General features: G+C 38.9%; 1 protein-coding gene across 14 annotated transcripts in view; it reads right to left on the reverse strand.

Annotated features, from left to right (window-relative positions):
- AKAP13 (A-kinase anchoring protein 13) overlaps positions 1-23,200 on the reverse strand; it is a 346,439-nt gene that overhangs the window by 181,648 nt on the left and 141,591 nt on the right. For 12 of the 14 annotated variants that reach the window (XM_032262391.1, XM_032262389.1, XM_032262388.1 and 9 more), the window contains exon 5: positions 12,104-12,287. In XM_032262391.1, coding sequence (XP_032118282.1) covers positions 12,104-12,287 — 184 coding nt within the window. Of the gene's footprint in view, positions 1-1,311; positions 6,029-11,919; positions 12,083-12,103; positions 12,288-23,200 lie in introns of those variants that run through there. The other 2 variants (XM_032262401.1, XM_032262400.1) reach the window with 2 other exon arrangements.

Raw genomic sequence — 23,200 nt, forward strand, 5'->3', positions numbered from 1 at the left:
GAATGGTGTGCGAGAGCCAGCATGCGGGGTTAGGGAACAAGAACATCATACAATGTGTACAGCAAGTGCAAAGATCCTGAGGTGGCAATGAGCTGGCTGGGGGCTTAAAGCCAGTGTAGCTGTGCAGAGAGAGCAAATGGGAACGAGGAGAAAGTTATGAAATGAGGTCTCAGGGTTGTACCAGGTTCAGATTTCACAGAACTTTGTGAGTCCTGGTAGCAACGAGGATTTTATTCTTGGAGGGGTGAGAAAACATTGGAGGGAGGAAGGCAAAAATCAAAAAAACAAAAGAAGAATGCTAACAATATTAACTACAGTCATGTGCTGCTTAGCCATGTTTCAGTCTATGGTAGACCATGTAATGATGAGTCCATATGATAATGCAGCTCACAAGTTCTTGTCACCCAGGGATGTTATGGCCATCATAATGTTGCAGTGCACTGCATGTTTGCAGTGATACCAGTGAAAGCAAGCCTACTGTTCTGCCAGTCACATAAAAGCACAGCACATAAAATTATGTACAGTACATCCTATTTGATAATGATAATAAAACAATTGCGTTATTGGTATATTATCTAGTTTTAATCCTCACAAAAACTCTGAGGCAGGATCAGTGTATTTCCATTTTGCATGTGTAGAAACTGAGACTTAATAGATAATTTGCCCAAGAACTCACAGCTGTAAGTGAAACGGTCACAATCTGTACCCGGACCCAATTCTAAAACTTATGTGCCCCTTCCACTATCCACAACGAAACCTACACCTCTACAGAAGTTTCAAACCACATTCAAATTATACTAATTGAATGTATGACATAATATTTATCAGAAACTAATGAAGTATGTTAGAGTTTTTTTTTTTTCCATAAATTTTATAAGATCCATAGTAAGTTTTTCAACTACAAAAATAACACAAATTAGAGGCTATTTCTCAGAGATAAGGTTACAGCATCCAAACTAAGTGGCCACAGTTCATGTATATGATACAACCAAATTCAATAAGCCCAGGATGAATTTCAACTAATTTTCTAGCATTCTACCTGTCATACAATAAACAACAACCAATCAAACTCTGCCTTCTTATCTTGTCTAGCATGCTTCAACTTAAGAAAACACTGGGATTTTATGCTAACATACATGTAAAATGCAACCAAATTAACTGCAAACAAAAATACTTTTCTGATCCTAACAACACTAGTTATTAAGACAGCTTCAATGATGCTTCATGTTGATTACAGTAAAAATCCAGAGAAAATATCAAAGAGCCAACAATGAAGATTAACAAAGCATCGATCGGGAAGCTGATACTCACCCATGGCTGCCCAAGCACCACGAATACCGCAAGCCCATCCTCTTTTGGTTTTAGCATCATACTACAGCTTTAAAAGTAGAGGAAAGCAGCCTGGTCACCCCTCCTAAACGCATGTTTCACTCCAAGTTCACTTCTGACAAGGAACTGCAGCACCTAGTTCCTTTTTTGAGGGCTATTGCATTATCTTCTCAAAACCACATCACTATAATAGTGCCAAACTTTAGTGAGTTCTACAACATAAACCACACTCCACTGAAGTGGAGCTGGAGAGGCTAAATGCCAGAAAGGGGTAGGGGGTAGGGAGTAGCTGCTCCGCCTCAAAATAATGTGCCTTAGCTATGTGTAGGCAACACACTGCTAGGCTAGTTACGGTCAGATATGCATTCATGCATACCCAGGGCTGCGAGATATTTTAGTACCGAAACTTAGTTTTCCTCTCTTCCTTCCTTTTTCTGGAGGGGGAGGGAACATAGAATTGTCACTCTCCCCTTAATAATTAGCATAAGCAGTGCAAAGAAAAAAAGGTACATCATTTGAGCAAGTATTGTCTATGAGAACTTGGTTCTAAATCTTGTGCTTTTAAACCAACAAAGTTTTATAAGGTAATGGTTAAAGCGTAAGCTGGAAAGTCAGACAGAGTTTGTTTGATTCCTTACTCTGACCATATCATCTCTGTGATCTTGGACTACTTAAATTTCTCTGCACTTCAAATTTCCTCATCTGTAAAGTGAAAATACATTTGTCATGAGGATCAAATGAACATGGATGCAAAGTGTTAGCTCTTTGGCCACCCAAAATGATCAATATATGGTGACTGTGTGGTATACTAGAGGGCTTGTATAATTCCAATGAACAAAAAAAGAAGGCAACTTCTCAGTATTAAGACTTAAAAAAAACAAAGCTAAGGTAACCTTGCATGTGGGGGTAACTGTCAGGTAACTACCCCTGCATCACCTACCACTATTTAGCCCCAAAAATCTGAGGAAAACAGGGCTCGGTTTCCCCACTAGGTCAAGAGATAATTATAATTGTGGGGTGAGGCTGACTAGGAAACAGTAAGTCTGAAACTGGATGGTGCTTAAAAGAGATGTCATAGTCATACGAAGCTGAAATATTTCCAATAAGTTGTTCTTCTTAGCTCTCCAAATAAAGAGACATGCTCAACTCCTAAGAACTTTATAAACATGTTCTTTTTTAATCCTAACACATCTATGTGGTACATATTATTTTCCCCTATTTTGTCAATGAAGAAACTCAGGCCTATAGAGGTGTTAAAAAACAGGGACGCACTCAAGTTCAACTTTGCCATTTTTAAGGCCAAGAACAGATGGATGCCCACTGAGCAAGGATCAAGTGATCACAGGGTTACCATCGTATCAACGAGGCAACACCGCCAACGCAAGAAATACTATTAAAATAAGGGGTACTATGTAAGCATTCTCTACATAGTTTAAAGCAGTGGTCCCCAGCCTTATTGGCACCAAGGACCAGTTTCATGGAAGACAAATTTTCCATGGGGTCGGGGGACAGAATGGTTTTGGGATGAAACTGCTCCACCACAGATTATCAGGCATTAGTTAGATTCTCATAAGCAGTGTGCAACCTAGATCCCTCGCACACACAGTTCATGATAGGGTTCCTGCTCCTATGAGAATCCGCCACTGCTGACAGGACAGAAGGCGAGCCCAGGTGGTAATGCTCAATTGCCCACCTACCTCTCACCTCTTGCTGTGTAGCCTGGGTCCTAACAAGCCATGGACTATACCAGTCTGCAGCCCAGGGGTTGGGAACCCCTGATTTAGAAAACAAATCGCATGTGCTTTTTACACATAAATTCTATTGGCTAGTGAAAGCATAAAATATGTGTTATAAGAATAAAATGCTACAGTAATCGGTGACTGTAAAAACTATTAATGTCATATGCAAAAACAACTAAGAATTTTCAAATGGATAAATAAATGGTTTGACAGTTAAAATGATTAAGAGACAGTACACAGGCTAGATAACCTGAAGGACATTTTATCTTAAGTCAACAAATGTTTACAAAAATTTAAGAATCACAGATACTAGATTATACAAAAACTCTAGCTTTAACTTTTTGTTAACTAGTGTTCAGAACATTAAACAAAACAATTTTTTAAATTGTAGATATTCCATTTAGGCCATGTGTCTTTCAAGGGTAAGTTCTATTTGAAAATCATTCACGTAAGAATAAAATTAAGAGCAGAATGTCAACGCTGCCACCTCCAAATTTTACAAGAAAAAATTGCTAAAATCATTCGTAACTATGAGAAATCATCTTTTAATCCAAATACAAATGTACTTTTTTAAGTGTTAGGAAAAATATTAGGTACCTCAAATACATTTTGTTTTTATTAATGAAACAAAACAGGCTTTAGTAAGAACACTTAATACTGTTCCTTGTATAAGCCTGTGGACACTAATGACAATCAAAACCTTGTCAAAATGATCATTATGCAATGATAACCAATTTCAGCAGCTAAAGCTAAAAGACTTTTGCGATTCATTAAATCCAGAATCCTAATACAAAATTCCTTCTAGAACATGTTACTGAAAAACTTCCCTGAATTTTAACTGTCTGTAGTCCAACCAGATAGATTACTGACGTGCCAGCAGAAATTGTGTATGCTGTTTAATGAATCAAGAACAATCTAGAAGCTGTAAGGCTGAGAAACTGTTCTGCCATAAGGTCAAACTTTCAAAACAGAAAAGTTAGTTATTAATAAATGTATAAGACTGGTTACATTTTTTACTAGCTCATATTTATTCTTGTATCATGTAACTTCATTCTATGCTCGTGATATTCTGCTTCAGCCAAATACTGATTTTAGTGAAAATGTTTATTCAACACACCTATTTTTTTCTTCTTTCTCTAATCACTTCCCTTGTTTCCCTAATCCTTCTATTTCTGCTAATAATAAATGCAGGTAAAATGTTCAAGTCATTCTTTCTATTGGTATGCTTTTAAGAAAACTTGAGAATTGGCCAAGTAAAAATCATACATAGATTTTGAAGGGTAGGAGGTGCCATCAACTGATCCTTCATTTTCTCATACATGACTATCAAGCCCTATACTCCAGGTCTGTATTTTCTTCCACTTAAGCCTGGAGTGAAGTCAGACACAAATAACATGCAGCTGTCATAGAGAATTTGTTACCACAGGTTAAGCAGCGTAATTTCACAACTCTGACCACTCTGAAATCTAAATGTTACACGGCAACCAAGAACACACACACACCTGCTCAGTATATATGCGGCAATCAGCAGGGAGAGAAAAGAAGTGAATGAAAACACGAGATGCTTGGAAGGGCTTTGTGATTCCAACCAACTTTCAACTCCTACCCATCTTCTTAGAAAGCCCAAGGAGGTATAAAAGTTCATGGGATTTGGAGTTACAATCTGGTTCAAATTATTCTTCCATCACTTACCAGCTGTGGCTACTGTATTTCCTTGTACAATGGAGATAAAACACCTGCCTTCGAAGGGTCGGGGAGAGGATAAATATATGAGAATTTACCCAAAATACCTAGCAGTGAACACAAGAAATTGCTCTATAAAAATATTATCTTCAGAACGTACATCTTGCAACTTTCCAGCATGCTGCCAGATAGGGCAATCCTGAGATTACTAGTTGAATAGTTTAAAAAATACAAACTGTCAAAATGATTAAAGTCATCCAGTTGTAAGCTTAGAAAAAGAAAAAAAGGCACTGAAAACCAAAGTTATTAATCATCATAAATTAGATTAAAGGCCTGAGAATGCTACCCAACATGCCTTCTCACACAATTCTATGAATGAATCTGAATACAACCTAAAGATAGGCTGTGAAAATAGCGACTTAACTATATGTCCACTTAACTTGGACAAGCTGCTTAGCCTCCTTGAGATTTGCTGAGAGGTTTTAAATGAAAACACATGTAAAGCACCAAGGTAGTACTGTGCATAATACAAAGCCATTTTTCAATATTCGATAAATGTTAGTCTCCTCCCCCATTCTCTAGTTTCCACTCAGTTCTACTGTCTTATCTTTATCAAGGCGCAAAGACCTAAATCACACACTGACAAAGGAGGTCAGATATGAATGGATGGACAGACTGATAGATGGGACTTTGGCCAGATGTCAAGTTATACCAAATCCTGCCTCTCCGGTTATTCTTTTTAAGGTAAGTTTGTATATTGTTTCATCTTTTGCTTTACTATGCAAAAGAAAAGGCTCCAAACCTGTTTTGCACTAGATGGGCTACCGAGGACCCACTTGTCAAATACTTAAAAAGAGGACCCTGAAAGGGCAATCACTATGTTGGCAGAACATCTTGCTCAACAGCACTTGGTTCCATTGTGAAATACGTATTCTCGAGTAGTTACTCTACCACCTAACGCTGTACCTAGCTTTCAAGTGCAAGTGTCTTCTAAGAAGGACTCGAGAACTTACAGGCACAAACCCTTTGAGAGGGGCCAATAGTGCCTATTGAGTACCTACAGCTCGTCAGGCTGGTCTGTGTTCAGCATTCATGTGTCCCCTCAGTCTGAACAGATCATTGGACTTTGGGCCTGAGCCTGGTTCTGTTCCTTTGCAACCTTGTGACCTGAGACCTTGGGCAACTCGCTTTCTCTCTCTGGCCTCAGATTCCTCAACTATAAAACAGGAATGGAGGAGTGCAGTGGCTCATGCCTGTAATCCCAGCACTTTGGGAGGCCGAAGCAGGTGAATCACCTGAGGTCAGGCATTCGAGACCAGCCTTGCCAATATGGTGAAATCCAATTCAAAAATTGGGTGTGGTGGCATGCGCCTGTAATCCCAGCTACACAGGAGGCTGAGGCAGGAGAATCGCTTGAACCCGAGAGGCAGAGGCTGCAACGAGCCAAGATAGTGCCACTGAACTCCAGCCTGGGCGACTGTGAGAGTCTGTACATATATACGTAAATGCATACATAAATCAGAGATAACAATGCTTACCTTATGTAAAAGGGCAGTTTGAAAGTAATCAACCGTACCTTAAAAGTCGGATGAGTAATATAAATGTAGAGTTATTATGGTAAGAACTTTGTTTTCCTCAAAATACATATAGACTAGAAAGCATATAACCCTTTACATTTAAGTACATTTAATACTGTATCCTAGTAGCCTCTTCCCGAGTCTCTTCTTTCTCTGTCAAATTTTTGCAGAGGAAAGAATATGGGCCTCAGAATTCCACAGTTGTCTGCGTAGCAGTAGCTCTACCATTTTCTATACAGCCTTGGACGGTTACTTTAATTCTCTGAGCCTCCATATTTCTCCCGTAAAACACAGACAATGGCTATTTCACAAGGTTGATATACGGTTGAAATGAAATAGTATCTGTTACGTACCAACCATGGTTTCTAATGCAGTATAGGCATTCAACCAAGGAAGATTTGTTAAGCTGATACTGAAAATGACATTTATGAGAACAAATATGTTTAAACCGGCTCTTGCAGCAATTAAAATATTTCAGCACTTGTATGCCAACACTCCAGAGTTGAAATTCTTAAAAGAAATACTCTTCTTATAAGGGTAGAAGGGTTGCAAATGATTCTTTATCCATTTAGAATTCCTTGTTCCATTAACCTACAGGCATCAACATCACAGCACCTATCAGAGGGCCAAACTAATTTTATTTAAAGTAGTATCTATTACACTAGGGAATAATATCCAATCCATATTAAGTAGGGACATTCAAAAGATGCCTAAAATACTTCAAGATTCTGGTAAAATTTCCTTAAAGTATGTAAAACTGATATAAGCATTCGAAGGAAAAAGAAATTTAAAAAAGGGAAATGGTGATAACATTTGTGTCAATCACTAAGTTATGCTCTCTACATGAATTCTTTTATTTCTCAAAGCAACTCATTGAAGAAAGTCCTCTTATTCCTGTGTTACAAAAAAAAAAAAAAAAAAAAAAAAAAAACACTGAGGTTTGGAAAGGTTAAGTGAATCACCCAAGATAAATGACACAGTTTCACAGAGGCAGACCCTAGATTCAAAACCAGCCAGTCTAGACTCCAGTCTACCAACTTTAATTCACAGAAAACTACAATAAATATTACAAAATAAGATATCTGGTAGACCAATCAATTGGAATTTGAGTTTCACTGATCAGTTAACTCTAATTTTAGTGATGTCATTATTAATATATAAGAAACTTTCAAACAGATTATCTGAGAGTTTAACAGAGTATTTGCACAAATATTTTTTTAGTTTCAATAACCTTGTGATGTAGGCAGAATAGGTATTATCCTTAAGAGAGAGGAAGCATGACACTGAGTGGATAGGTGACTTTTTCCAAGGCACACTAACTACTAACTAGGCAGGCTTAGATTTTAATTAAGCTCTTCATCCCTAAGCAATTCTACCGTATCATTCTACTATCTTTCTCCAAGCTGAAATATTTATAGCACCTTTATTGGCTCCACAAAAATATCCAGAATCTGTATGACAAATAAGCCCTAATTTTTCATACTGCATATACTAGAGACTGGGTTGTCATCCAGGAAGTATAGTATTATCCTTTATTTATGAGATGAAGAAATCAAGGCTTAGCGAGGAAAGTTTGCAAATGGCAGAGCCAAAATGCAAACCTAGGTTTGACTTCCAAGTTTGCACACCTAGTCACTACTGGAGCTTCCTCTTACTCTCAAACTCCCTCTTAACCACAACGTGGGTGATCCACGTCCCAAGATTTCTACTTTGTGATGTGTACGTAAGAGATCAGCCAGATCCAGTAACATCCGGCCTAATTCTCTTCTTAGATAAGTACAATGCCACGTTTATCTGATGTTGTCACTTCCTACTATTCATGAAACCAAGAGCCTGCAAACTAGGGTCTTTACCTATTCACTTCAAATCAGAGGCGATGACTGCCTACCTAAAGCAGAAGTAGGCCTACATGTTTTGGGTACTCTGCTGGAGCTAAGATTTCTCAGGCAAGACAGAAAATTAAGGAAAGGGAAATAAGAGATAATACATATGTCAATCATTGAGTTATGCTCTGTACATTAATTCTTTCATTTAGTAAGGTGAAACTTAAATACAATGTATTTAGGATCAATTTTCATATCACAAATGCATCCATATTCATAATGTAAGATCTAAATATAAACTGAAACAAAAAAGCAAGTCAACAAAAGCTATGCCTTCCCTATCACTGAACTAAGTGAAAGTTAACAATCACAGGCTATAAAAAAGGGAAACTGTAAAAAATGTCCTGAATAGTTACTACTATCTGGAAGTCCAAGCGTTTTCTAAAGGATGGTAGAGAATCCTTATATCTCCAAGAACGGCAAATCATAATTTTCACAGAAGAAAGACCTGGTTTATCAAAATAGACTGGCAATCAAAATAAGCCTTGAACAAGAAACCCAAAAATAACTTGGGCCCTAACCAGCACAATACCCTGACTCCCCACTCCCCGCCAAAATTTATAAAGCAAAAAGCAACATAAAACAGCAAGGAATTAAAACAACAAATTTACTTTCAAAGGGCTATGAATGGGGTTAAATAAGCTTGAATTTTCAATAAAGTATAGAATACAACCAGTTATTCCATAAATGTAAAATGTATATAGCCGTATTTCAATTTCATACTAACTGAAAAGAGGCAATAAAAGAGGCAGGCTTATATGTGGACAATTTCATTTTTAAAAAGTAGAGCAGGGTACCCAAAGTCTAATGTTAATAAACTGCTAGAAAGACAGCATCAGCCAGGCGGTGGCTCACGCCTGTAATCCCAGCTACTTGGGATTACACAAGGTCAGGAGTTCAAGACCACACTGGCCAACATGGTGAAACCCTATCTCAAATAAAAAATACAAAAGTTAGCTGGGCATGGTGGCTCACGCCTGTAACCCCAGCTACTTGGGAGGCTGAGGTAGGAGAATTGCTTGAACTGGGACCGGGGACGCGGAGGTTTCAGTGAATTGAGATCTCTCTACTGCACTCCAGCCTGGGCTACAGAGTGAGACTCCATCTCAAAACAAAACTAAACAAAACAAAACACATACACTGTGACAATTCTTAACTTTCTACAAACCCCTCTGTGAATCTTACCAACAAATGCTTTGCTCAGAAAAACATGTGTATGTTTATCTATAATTTTAAGGGATATAGATCCCATGAAGTCTATTCTTGGGCCACTTTTTAAGAATCCCAGGAGTGGAAGCAAAGAGCTCTGGACAGCCTTTTGACTTCTATTTCTGGCCCTACCACCTTGTTATCTTAATTCAACACCTTTGTCTCTCTGGATCTCAGCTTCATCTGTTAAAGATTTTTTTTTTTCTTTTTCAGGCTGAATAGTATTCCGTTATGTGAACACACCACACTGTTTATCCATTTATCTGTGATGGACATCTAGGTTGTTTCCACTTTTGGCTGTGTGGGGGAGGTAATAGACAACATCTATTTATTTATTTATTATTTTTGACATCTATTTATGAGGCACAATGATGTGTTAATCGATATATACACTATTGAAAGATAAAATCAAGCTAAGTAACATATCTATCATCTCAGCTACTCGTTTGTGTGGTGAAAAATACATGCTTCTAGCACTTTTGAAATATGTATTATGCTGACACGTGTTACCACATGGATGAGCCTAGAGGACATTATGCTATGTGCAAGCAGACAGACACAGAAGGACAAACGCTGCATGATTCCACTTACATGAGGTACCTAGAATGAGCAAATTCTTAGAGACAGAAAGGAGAACAGAGGTTAACAGGGGTTGAGGGAAAAGGAAGTTCTGTTTGGGGTGATGAAAAAGTTCGGGAAACAATAATGGTGATGGTTACGTAACACCGTGAGTGCTGTCAGTGTACCAAATGCCACTCAATACTGTAACCGAAATTTACTGTTTTAACCATTTTTATGTTACGTATATAGGGAAAGGAGAAGGAAAGGAGAAAAGGAAACCAAAAACAAAATGACAATTCTTGTTCCTTTAGCAACTGAAATTCTAGCAAATTCTACTAGAATCACATTCAAACTGATTTGGGACAATCGCCCCCTTTCGGTTTTTTAATTGCTAGTTATGACTCAGCACTTTTTCTAAGCTTCAGAACAGTCAAATCCCAGAATTCAAGTGAAGCCTTAGATCTGCAGCAAGGTGCTCATCCTTTCCTATCTGGGTCCTCTACTTGGGAGATTTCTCAGGTTGGTTTTCCCTCACCAATCTATCTTCAAAAGGAGATAAGTGGCTTTCCACATGTAACAGAGGTAGTACTTTAAAGCAAGCAAAAAAAAGTCCAGAACAAACACACTCTAGTTTCCTTAAAGCTATGCTGCAATAACAGTCTTGTGACATCCCCTCCAAGGATAAAACGAAGCTGTTGTAATCACTTTATTTCCCCATTTGAATGGCAGTCCTTAACCAACTCTGCTTCCCAGCAAAAAATCAAATTTAGAGGAAATTCATTTAAACATCACAGTAGTTATGTGGAGTTAACTGTTTCAACTTCTGGAACAAGGCCTCTTTTCCTAAGGCCATGAAGCCAACAGTAGAATGAATCCAATCATTGGCCAGATGGGAAGTGTGAAGGAGTAGAATGCATCACTCCCTGGAATACTGTCTTAGGAGAGCTCAGGTATCCGAAGCTCATTTGAGGTTAAGTGCCCCTCCTACCAGCACAGTATCTGTAGCACGCATCGGAAAGCTTTCTGCAAAGGACCGTCTGTCTAGCGTGACAGGGAAAGTTATTAGCTTGGCAACTGAAGCAAGAAAAAACTGTTTATATAACCATAAGTAGCATTATATTCTGAGATCTCTTCTTGGTCCTTCCAGACTATATACACAGCTAAAAACGGTAAAACATAAAGCACAACTAAATTAAATTTGACATGAGCAAAATATATAAGAATTTGCTAATACTGACTCAATTTGCAAAGGTCCCTCAATTGCTAAAGAACACAGACCCAATGGGGTTTATACTTGTTCAGATAATGTGGTAGAAAAGATTATAATAACCACAAAACTATTAGAAAAATATATTAAACAAAAGAAACTATTCTTGAAACTTCTTTATACAAACAATCCAATAAAAACTTTTGGCTGCTCTAGTGCATTTATTTTATTTATACAAGAAAAAAAAAGAGCACTCTTCAAATATTTTGACTAACTACCTTCCTCTAGAGAATTTTTAAAGAGTCAGAAAATATAATAATTGAGCCTAAAGACAGACAGGATTTCCTATTGCACATTTCCAGGACAATTCAGCTGCTTTTATTGCTGTTCATATGAAGAAACCACTGCTCTCAAATTTTATTCACAGAGACTACATTCAATCCAGAACTTAAATGTTTACCATAGTTTCTGTATGCAATTATAATATGAAAGTACTGGTTTCTAATTAATTAACTCTTTCAAGTCTTAAAACATACCAGAAAAAAATGTATGACATAGGAAATCTGTTCCCTCCTGTACTAAACCAAGAAAAGCTGTATACATTGGTAATGTTATATACTACCTCCACAGACAAGGCTGTTCTGACCTTTGAGTAAAATAGTAAAGTACAAGAGAGAAGAAGCGGAGAAGGCAGAGAGGCAGAGGAGAGAGAAAATGGTAATATGACTCACGTTTCTCTCTGACAATCAAGTGGTTAGCAGGAGCAAGCTTACAAACCCACAGCAGAAGGCAAGGTACAGAGTTGAGGTTATAATTCGTTGCAGACTCACACTGAGATGCCATGTGGGCGGTACTGCTATGAATGGGGGTGGGGCTGAGGATGAGAGGAAAGAAATAAGGAGAAGGAGCACTTACTCGGTTAGAAGCTGGTGCAGCTTGTGATAGCCTCGCTCCAAGGCCAAGCTCACAGGCGTCGCCCCTTCCTGGTTGTGGATGCTGAGAGCTCCTCGGCCACCTGGCTTCTGCAACAGAAACCACGTCAACCTCAACAGTCCCAGCCGCACAGCAAAATGCATCAACGTCTCTCGTGGGCCAGCATCTGTAAATGGGGGAGAAAATGAACGTTAAGTGAGGGTAACAGGAAAACAAAAAGCAAACAAACATAGAAACAAGTTATGTAAACACTGCTGCCTCCAAGTGCCTAAGACTGTAAAGTTAAGCTACAACACACAGTGTGAACAGCTCTATTGTGGCCAGGTAGAATCAGCCCTAAAGTAAAGGCAAAACAAAGCTACAAAAGCTTAGAAAGTACAGGAAGCACAAGCTTCCATAGAACACAGCTCTGCAAAAAGAGAATCAAGTCATTTCTATATTCTGACTTAACATACAGTGTTTGTTCAACCAACGTCATAGGCAGGCATATAGACATGACCCCCCCAATACACATTTTTTACTCAAATAATAGAAGCAAATACAGCCCCACAACATGAGGTCCAATGGGAAATAGCTGTTAGGACTTAAATGGGTGTATCATAAAGGATATAATTACTTTTTAGAAGAACACCCAGGCAGGAGTTAGCTAAACACTAAAAACAGGTTCTGCTTGTTCAGTACACATGGGGCTTTTTATTCCTAGGGTCTGGAGTCAGACCAATCTGAACTTCACTTTCTTCATCCCTGAATTGTGATACCAACACCTCACTCACAGAGTTGTAACAAACGAGAAGATGTGGGTGAAATGTCACTACTAGGACTGGCTGTAGTAGATACTCATTAAATGCCGGTTCCCCTGTTCCCCTGCTCTCTTCACTGTCCTCCTGGACTTCAAATTACATTCAAGGTTCACTAGCCATACCCTCTTTCTCAGCAGTCCTCTTGCGCCCAACCTGTGGTGACAGGAACTAAGGTCTCTGCAGGGATGTCACATACGGCCCCACAAGGCTGTATTACACTCAACTCCAGGGAGTTGTGCCTGCCTCGGCGTAGCTATCATCTCTCATTATTCATGGCTTCCCACGGGTCTCAACTTCTTCACGGAGCACTCAGACTTTTTAGACCCCCAGTGGTTTTCTCCTTACTGCGAAGTACTCCATTGCTTCTATATGTGAGTATTACAAAGGAATGAACAGATTTTTGAAGCTGTGATTTTAAACTCAATTACACTGTTTCCAAAAGTCATCTGTTTATTAGTCTGGTATCCCCATTTCTAAGGGCAATTTCCTTGGAAGCACAATTTTCCACCCTGTATCTTTCCCTACAGAACTGTATACACACTGACCAATTCAGGATTTATAGGGTGTTTCAGCAGAGGCACAGGGCTGGAAAGGTTATACCCCAGAAGAAACAACTACATGTGCAGGTACAAATCTTAATAATCAACACCTCTGAACAGGTGGCAAGACCAGACAAAAGGACAAACAGAATCCTCACAAAAGATCAAATAGCACCATTTAACTTGTGCCTTACAGTTGTTCTGACATCTTTATCAAAAACAAAAGAGCTAATAAGGCACTAACTAGGAAACGTGATTTTTTAGAGGCCACTTAATTCCACCTTGGAAGCAGCTGTCTCTTTACCACCGTCCCACAACCACTCTTCTGACCTGTTATGTGTTTTGAATCGGCTCGGCATTTGCGTAGAAATCCCAATAATACAGCCATGCACCTGCTCAGAAGCTGACGCCCAGACTCCTGCACTACACCCTCTCTTAATTTCTTAAAGTCTTAGTAACTGGTACCCTACATCTGCTTTTGTGTAGACCCTTTCTGCGCATAAGAGATTACGAGAAAACAATGGAGTGAGGACTTGCTATGCAGCTTGCACTGGGCTAGGCAGTTTATGTCAACTTTTTCCATTCTATCTTCACAGTAACCCTATGAAGTCTGGTTATCTTCATTGTGCAAATGAAGGTGAATTCAAATCAGGATTTAAAATCGAAAGTTCTTCTGTCTTGCATCTTTTAAAAAAAAAAAAAAAAACACACACCTTTTCCATTACTTCCCCGTTTCTGTTGGGAAATAAAAACAAGCAATCATATAATCAAGCTAAGTTAAGGTGCTTTAAAAAGTACCTTTTCATATTTTCCTCCAACATTTTTTTTAACTTTTTCAAAGTACACATAATTGAAAGAATTATACTACAAATAACCAGACACTCAACCTAGATCCTACAATTAATGCTTTTCTCTATTTGCTTTATCACATATCTATCTTGTTATTCTTCCCTCTATTTCCCCATCCATCCAACTTTTTTTATGCATTTCAAAGTAAGTTGAAGATATCAGTCCACTTCACCCCAAAATACTTCAGCATGCATGCAATTAGCATTCAATATGTAGCTACAATTTTAGGTGACTTATATACAATGAAATGCAAATGGTACAGTACACCCATTTGATAAATTTTGACAAACGCATATACAACTCCATCAACGTACAGAACATTACCAACATTCAAAAAAGTCAGTTTGTGCCACTTCCCAGTTAATCCTCTCCTCCTCATTCCTAGAGTTAAGCACTGTTCTGAATTTTTCACCTGTCTTGGTTTTGCCTGTTCTGCAACTCCATATACAAATGAAATTACAGAATATATATTCTTCTGTAAGCCTTCTTTGAGTAGCACATTTAAGATTCATCCACATTGCTGCACGTAGTAGTACATTCCCTTTTGTTGCTGAGTAGTCTGCCGCACGCATATACCCCCAGTTTTAAGACATTTTCCCATTAATTTCTTACACAAATTTGTGAGACTGAATTTATTAGATTCAGGGGTTATGTGAATTAGGTTTGTAGAAGAGGCCAAGGTACAAAGGGATAAACAAATGAATATATGAATGTAGTCTCCTTTAGTCTGTGCCGTTTTAAGAACATGAAAGCCTCCATCACTGCTTTTCTTCCTTTTGTCTGTTTAAACTGCAGAGAGCTCAGTAACTTCAGAGCCATCTCTGTTCTCTATTCTCTTTATCAGTACTCCTCTGTATTCCGAGTTGTTCAACTTTGTTTTTTAGATCACTAATGGCCTTTCCTACAACATCAATTGGGTACTTTGTCCCCAGTCTGAATTAATTGTGCTTTAGGATTCTGGATGTCTGCATTATTTTTGCAAACTCACTCCCTTTCCATCCTTGTTGTCACCATAACAGCTTTTTTGCAGCTGTAGTTAAAGCCCCTAACCAGCTGATCTAACAAGGAAGTTTATCCTGGATTATCTGGGTAGGCCTGACTGCATCAACTGAAAGGCTTTAAAAGCAGGGCTAAGGTTTCTCCTGCAGAGACGCATTCCATTCCACCTGTGGAGGACAGCACCAGCCTGTGGCTGTGGAGCTCCATCCCACACACAATCTCCCCTTCCTCACATGAAATTTTGGCTCATGTTGGTGGGCTGACTTTGCCCATGACATTCCCTCCCCCTCCTGCCCTACACATTAGCCCTCACAATCAAAGGCACCATTCCTTATAAAAAACCTTAACGTATTTCTCCTAGAGGTTCTGCTTCTCTACCTTGAACACTGACTAACATAAAACCTACTTTTCTCCTGGCTGTCTCCTTCTCTAATTTCATAATAAATCTGATCTAACTAAGCTCTTTAGATGATATTTCCCATTTGTCCTTTAAAGTGTTTTTTTGTTGTTGTTTCTTACAGAAAGCACATACTCAGAGAATCTTCCATCTGATTACTTATGATACTTTTCTTTATGCTGTAATGTTATTTCACAGACCTCATGTTGGCTGGATATCCTGTTTAGCCATACTTAATTGGAAAGATCTCTGTAGTCTTAGCTTCTACCCACAGAGGAGGAAGGTGGAAAATGTCTCATGTCCTGCTTTCTATTTACCTATATGCTGGACACACCTCTCACACACCTTCCCTCCGATCTGCAACAAAAGCTGACGTGCCTAGTAGGCATTCAAGCATGATGAGCCTGCTAGAGGGGTGTATATTTTTCAGATGGTCAGATTCTCTAAGTAAAATGCTCTAATTTCTGAGCATCAGTACAATAATCAAGGACTACTTGCCTAACCTATCAATCCAACTAGCAAGCCCTCCTCCCAGTACTCTTTGAATCGATTCCTATGATTCCAAAGTCACCATTCTTTGTACTATTCTGGACAACCTCTTAAAAAACCTAAAGTCCCATATGATGTAGGAATTCTCAGCTGCATGTGAAAGGAAGCAGAACAGGCCAGTGTGAGAAAATGCAGTTGTGGAAAAATGAGACGTGTAACCTTGTGACAAAAAAACAAGGTTTGAGAGGCAACAAAACCTTTTGGAATTCAAGTCCTGACACTACTAGTCTTGGGATCAATAAATACTAATCTTCTGCCAAGAAAAAAAAAAAACTAGCAGTTTTAAAATATGCTATTTTCTTTACAGCAGTGATGATAGCTGAAAAAGGACAAAAACAATAATGTAGCTAAGAAAAAATTTTATGAAAAGCTATCAAACACTTTGAAGGAGGGTGGGAACTAAAATCATCAAATGATAAGGTAGATGACCTGTTAACCAACATCAGATATGCAGAACTGGGAATACACAGGCTGTTCTTGGTGTAGTTTTTCCTCAATCTGTCTTCCTCCTCTCCACCCAAATTTCTCTTTGGGGGAGAATTCTTGCCCCCGAAGATAATCAGATCTTCTTTATACTTGGTTATACAACATCATGAGTAAGTAAGAATGAAGATTTCCCGCAAGACATTTCTCCCTGCTTCCTCTAGAGCAAGTCCACAATGGGCCCACCCTGAGTTACCTGGGAGTTATGCTGATTGCTACTGCACAAGGGTTTCTCAGGGAGAAACAGTCCTAAGTTTATCATTTTCACCAACCACCAAACTGAGAAACTAAGTGAGACTTGGAAAACTCAGAGAGGAAAAAAAATGTTCTTGCCCCCTCATTCACCCTCGACCCAGATGAATCCTTATCACCTGAATTTAAGGCAGAACTGTGGCCAACAGTACAACGTAGAAGTTACTTTATGTAACTAGGGATCAGAAAACACTTGGAAGATTTAAAATGACAAACTCCTTCTTGTTCATATTTAAAGTCAAGATTAATTTTTGTAACAAGTAAAACATCAATGTTTTGCAACTCTAAATGGTACATTCAAAATGAATAGCTTACAAATTAGCACATATTATCAGAATACACATTCCTCCATTTCACAGATGAGGAAATTAAGTAACAGAGAGAGTAAGTGTTTTGCACAGACTCTTGCAATGAAGCCAGGATGCAAACAAACTGACTCCAATGCCCATGCGATTCCCACTCAGCAATAGCAAAGTGAAACCCAGAATTCTTAGCTTCATGCTCATGGCTGAAGTTCAGGGAGACAAAGAAATTTATCATACGTAAATGTTTGCAGGTAGGCACCTATAAACATTTTTTCCTGAGGAGAAACCTAAGCAATTTCCAAAGGAGTCACTGACCTGAAGAAAGCTAAAAAGCAGTGCACCTGAACACTTAGAAGAGTAGGAGGATTAGCCATGAATCTCACATGCTACTTTGTGTAAGTATTAAGCTAGAATACCTGTAAACATCCTAGCTTTCAACAGCAAGAAGTCCTGTTATATAACAAGGTGCCCTATTTACCTGTACACTACCTCAGGCATCACGCTTACTTTGTCCTCTTCTGCTTTAAATATCTATTTAAAAGTATTTGATGTGCAACTCATTGATTTGAACAGACTATTCCATTACATTCGTCCCTCAACAGCAGGCATAATGGGCTCTTAGCTGATGCTACTCTGCCCTTACTGTACCCAGTGTTCCTAGATTCTAATCAACAATGGATATGACAACGTAAACTGCAGAATGTGAACCGAGCACTCAAAATCAGATTCCTGATCCCAGTTGTTGACTTAAAGGCAGTTCCATCAAGTCACTTCCATGCATTGCACCTTGCAAAGTATATACCTAACTTACACAATTTCTTTTGTAATTGATTCTTAAATATATGTACAATAAAATTCACCTTTACAGGGTGTACATTCCTATTAATTTTAACACAGGCATAGATTCTCATAGCCACCACCACAAACATGATACAAAACACCTCCAACAACCCAAAGAATTCCCTCACAATAGTCCTTTGCAGTCAGACATTTCCCCCACTCCCAGCCCCTGGCAACTACTAATCTATTCTTTTTCCGTAATTTTGCATTTTCCAGAACATCATATAAATAGAATCAAATAGCAAGTAAACTTTGGAAACCGACTTCGTTTTCCTAGCGTAATGCATTTAAAACACATCCGAGTTGCTACACATACATGTCAAGAGTTTGCTTCTTTTGCTGAGTAGTATCGCATTATGTGGATCTCTTACAGTTTGCTTCTATATTCACTCAGTGAGAGAATTGGGTTACTTCCAGTTTTTGGTGATTATGAATAATGCTACTATGAGCACATCTGTGCACAGACTTTTTGGTAACTTTAAGTCTTCATTTCTCTAGGATAAATACACAAAAGTGGGATTACTGGGTCATATGCTAAGTGTATGTTTAACTTTACAAGAAACTGCCAAATTTTTCTAGAGTGGTTATACATTTTGCATTCCTACAAGCAAAATGAGACGTTCTTCATCTCTGCCAGCACTTGGCATTCTTCATCATAGCCATTATGATAAATGTGTAATGGTATTTCATTATGGTTTTAATATGTATTTCCTTAAGTATTCAGATTTGGTTTGCCCTCTGTTAACACTGCTTGAGCAATTTTCTACAACAGAAAATTTACCAGTACACTAACAGTACGGAAAAAAAATATTAAAGCTGGCCAATTCCCTCCTACTAAAAACACGGAAGTTAAAGGCCCAAAGAGAGGAGGTGGCAGGGCACGGTGGCTCATGCCTGTAATCTTGGCACTTTGGGAGGCTCTGGCAGATGGATTGCCTGAGCTTGGGAGTTCAAGACCAGCCTCGGCAACATGGTGAAATCCCATCTCTACTAAAATACAAAAAAAAAAGGGGGGGCCCGAAATGGCAGTTTGCACCTATAATCTCAGCTACTTGGGAGGCTGAGGCAGGAGAATTGCTTGAACCCGGGAGGCAGAGGTTGCAGTGAGCCAAGATCGTGCCATTGTACTCCGGCCTGGGCGACAGAACGAGACTCCATCACAAAAAAAAAAAAAAAAAAAAAAAAAAAAAACCCAGAGGAAGAGATACGTTCAAAGTTTCAGATGTTTGCTTTTTCTAATAGTTGTTTTTAATCATGGTAACATAAAACTATCCAACTCCTAGGCCCTCTTCTTTTTTTTTTTTTTTATAAAAAAAAATTTTTTATAGATTACAGGGTTACCTGTATAGAGAAAGAAGCAAGTCTCCTCAAAGTATAACTTTTGAGTTAGTTTTGACTTTTGAACCTTTTGTATATTAAAAAATAAAACCAAAGTGAAAAGAAAAAAGGAAATCCTAAAATTGAAAATATGGGTACATAACTGTATATTAAGGTATGAAAATTGATACATAAATAATGACTTCACATGACTTGAATGCAATATGCACATTCTTCAATCTTAATGGGATTTATTTATTTATTTATTTTTAGAGACGGTGTCTTGTTATGTTGCCCAGGCTGGTCTTGAACTCCTGGACTCAAGTGACCTTCCCACTTTAGTCACCCAAAGTGCTAGGATTACAGGTGTGAGCCACTGCTCCCAGGCTTAATGGAATGTATTTAAAGGAAAAAAGAACTGGAAAGCAAGTAAACCTCGCAGTAATTGTGATCGTTAATTTTATGTTAACTTGACTGGGCTACCGGTGCTGAGAAATTTGGTTAAACATTATTCTAGATGTGTTTGTGAGGTTGTGTCTGGATGAGATTAACATTTGAATCAGTAAGACTGAGTAAAGCAGATGGCCCTTCCCAAGGTACCAGGACTCATCCAGTCCATTGAAGGCCTAAGTAGAACAAAAGACTGAGCAAGAAAAAAAATTTGCTCTCTCTGCCTAATGGTCTTCAAGCTGGATCATCAGTCTTCTCCTGTCTTTGGACTTGGAGTCAAGCTGAAACTTACACCATTGACTCTCTTGGTTCCCAGGCCTTTGAACTGGGATTAGAACTATGTCACCAGCTCTCCTGGGCCTCTAGCTTACAGAGCTTGGGATTTCATAGCCTAAAAATGTATGTAAGCCAGTTTCTTATACTCTCCCTCTCCCCAACTCCCCACCCCATCTCTCTCTCTCCCTATGCTATGCTTGTGTGTAGACAGATAGATAGATAGAGTATACATATACTATTTCTCTGGAGAACACTGATAGTTTTATACTTAGTTATGATATTGGTGCTGTGAACTAGAAAACATTTTCTGTGTATTATAGGATAAAGCAAATGAGTAAATATTTTAATGTTTATAAAAATGGAGAATTTCAGTTTAAAAGAAAGATGCAATGTATTATTTTGTAATTTTATTATTAGTACTTTCTCTTCCTTTTTAAGAAATCTTTATCCACCCATGAGGACATTCTCCTTTGTTTCTTACAGTTTTAGTTTTCACAACTGGCTCTAGAATTCATCTCTAATTTTTGTTTTTAATGATGAAAGGTAGGTGTCAGGGTTGTTGTTTTAATCTCACATGGACTGGAGAAAGACTGTAAAGGACCAGAAAAGTTTTTAATTGGATTCTGGCCCTAGCCCAGCACAAACAAGTAGTTAAAGCCTCTCTGCACAAAGATGATATAAATCAGTATGATAAAGTAGATCATTACAACTTAGAGAATTTTATTGAATCTGATACAGCATTGGAAGTGGTAAATGGGGCCTGGCACGATGGCTCATGCCTGTAATTCTAGCACTTAGGGAGGTTGAGGCCGGTGAGTTGCTTGAGCTCAGGAGTTCAAGACCAGCCCGGGCAACATGGTGAAACCATCTCTACTTACTGAAAAATACAAAAATTAGCTCGGCATGGCAGCACATTCCTGCAGTCCCAGCCACTCGGGAGGCTGAGGTAGGAGAACCACTCTAACCTGGAAGGTGGGGGGTTGCAGTGAGCCGAGATTGTGCCACTGCACTCCAGCTTGGGTGACAAAGGAAGACCCCGTCTCAAAAAAAAAAAAAAAAAAAGAAGAAAAAAGAAAAGAATCTAAACTAGCACCAAGGTCTGGCCTGGGCAGTAGCATCTGTTTTTCCCAATTACTCTCTAATCTTTGCCTATAGCATAATATATATATTTTTTTGGTATAAAGTGTAAATTGGGTGGTAGAAAATCCTAGGCCCTCTTCAAACAAGACAAAACAAAACCATGAAACACCATAGGCCCCACAAATAACTAATGCAGTATTATTTTGACACTGATTTGTGAAAGGCAGCCAGAATAAACATTCCCCTATCAATACAGTAATGGCAGGAGTGGCCAGGTGTGGTGGCTCATGTCTGTAATCCCAGCACTTTGGGAGGCTGAGGTGGGCAGATCATGAAGTCAGGTGATCAGGACCATCCTGGCTAACAGGGTGAAACGCCATCTCTACTAAAAATACAAAAAATTAGCTGGGCGTGGTGGCGCATGCCTGTAATCCCAGCTACTCAGGAAGCTGAGGCAGGAGAATTGCTTGAACCCAGGAGGCAGAGGTTGCAGTGAGCCGAGATTGTGCCACTGCACTCCAGCCTGAACAACAGAGTTAGACTCCATCTTTAAAAATTAAAAAAAATAAAGAAAAGAAAAGAAATGGCAGAAGCTAGAGGTATTCAAGCCCATCACTGGGTTTCTGAAAAGGCACTCAAGCGCTGTATAATGTCAAATACTCTGATCTCTAAATATTAGCGAGGTGTTTCTTGGATACTATAGTTTAAAAAAGAGGAAGGAAAGAATGAAGCCTTTCTTCCTTGATTTGATACTTCCTTTCAGATTTTACCTGGGCAGTACTATCTAGGTAGTATCTGACAGTATGCCCCTGACAGTATGGGACACCATTCTGACAGCTGATCGCAGGCTTAACTGTTAAATTTAGATGTCACAGAATCACAGTTGGCAAAGACCTCTACCATTCTTCCACGAAAGAAGACAAAACTTTGAGTGTAGGAACTAAGTATGCCATGACTCGGGCCCCTCTGGGTATTGCTCTTCAGGAACTGCTCACCCAACATAATTCAATACTCAAGGTTGGTGGGCTCTGTAGGGCAGTGGCGTCAATGATCAGCTTTTTCATTGAAGACATAGAAAGTACAAGCAGATCCTTCTGGCAGCAGCTGTAACATCAGGCTTCTAATCTAGATTTCATCAGTAATAAAGTAAACATGTTGATCTCTATTTCAGGACTCCTGAATTGTTCGACTGGACTTGAACTCAGGAGGGAAACTGAATGTTACTCATTGAACTCCGGGTACACTTTATGTTTCATTAAAAAGTATCTATACAATTATGACATCAAGTAGATGTCATTTGCTGCCAGAATTATGTGGGAAAACTCGTTTGAGTAAGAGGACATACTTACATACTTACTATGTAAATGTTTTTTCAAAAAGTGAAGTCCTGGCTGGGTGCGGTGACTCACACCTGTAATCCTAGCACTTTGGGAGGCCGAGGCAGGTGGATTACCTGAGGTCAGGAGTTCGAGACCAGCCTGACTAACATGGTGAAACTCCATCTCTACTGGGGAAAAAAAAAAAAAAAAAAATAGCTGGGCATGGTGGCGCATGCCTGTGATCTTCACCCAGCTACCTGGGAGGCTGAGGCAGGAAAACTGCTTGAATTCAGGAGGCAGAGTTACAGTGAGTCAAGATAATACCATTGGACTCCAGCCTGGGCAACAAGAGTGAAACTCCCTCAAAAAAAAAAAAAAAAAAAAAGGTGAAGTTTTTTTTTTTGTGAACTCTTTTAGACAGGGCCCACAGATAAAGTCTGTAACAGGGCCCCCGCCCGGGTTAAAGAAGCGTGTGGTTTCTCAGAGTGCACCCCATTCTCATGCTCCCCCCCCACTCACTGCACAATCTTTCCTCTCCTTCACCTCCAGGCTATCTTTAGAGAACTTCAGAATACAATAATGAAAACCATGTCTTTGATCATTAAACACCAAAAAGTAACTCTA

This window comes from Sapajus apella, unplaced genomic scaffold (assembly GCF_009761245.1).
Source record: "Sapajus apella isolate SASKATOON/1434 unplaced genomic scaffold, GSC_monkey_1.0 scaffold129, whole genome shotgun sequence".
In the NCBI taxonomy this organism is placed as follows: domain Eukaryota; kingdom Metazoa; phylum Chordata; class Mammalia; order Primates; family Cebidae; genus Sapajus; species Sapajus apella.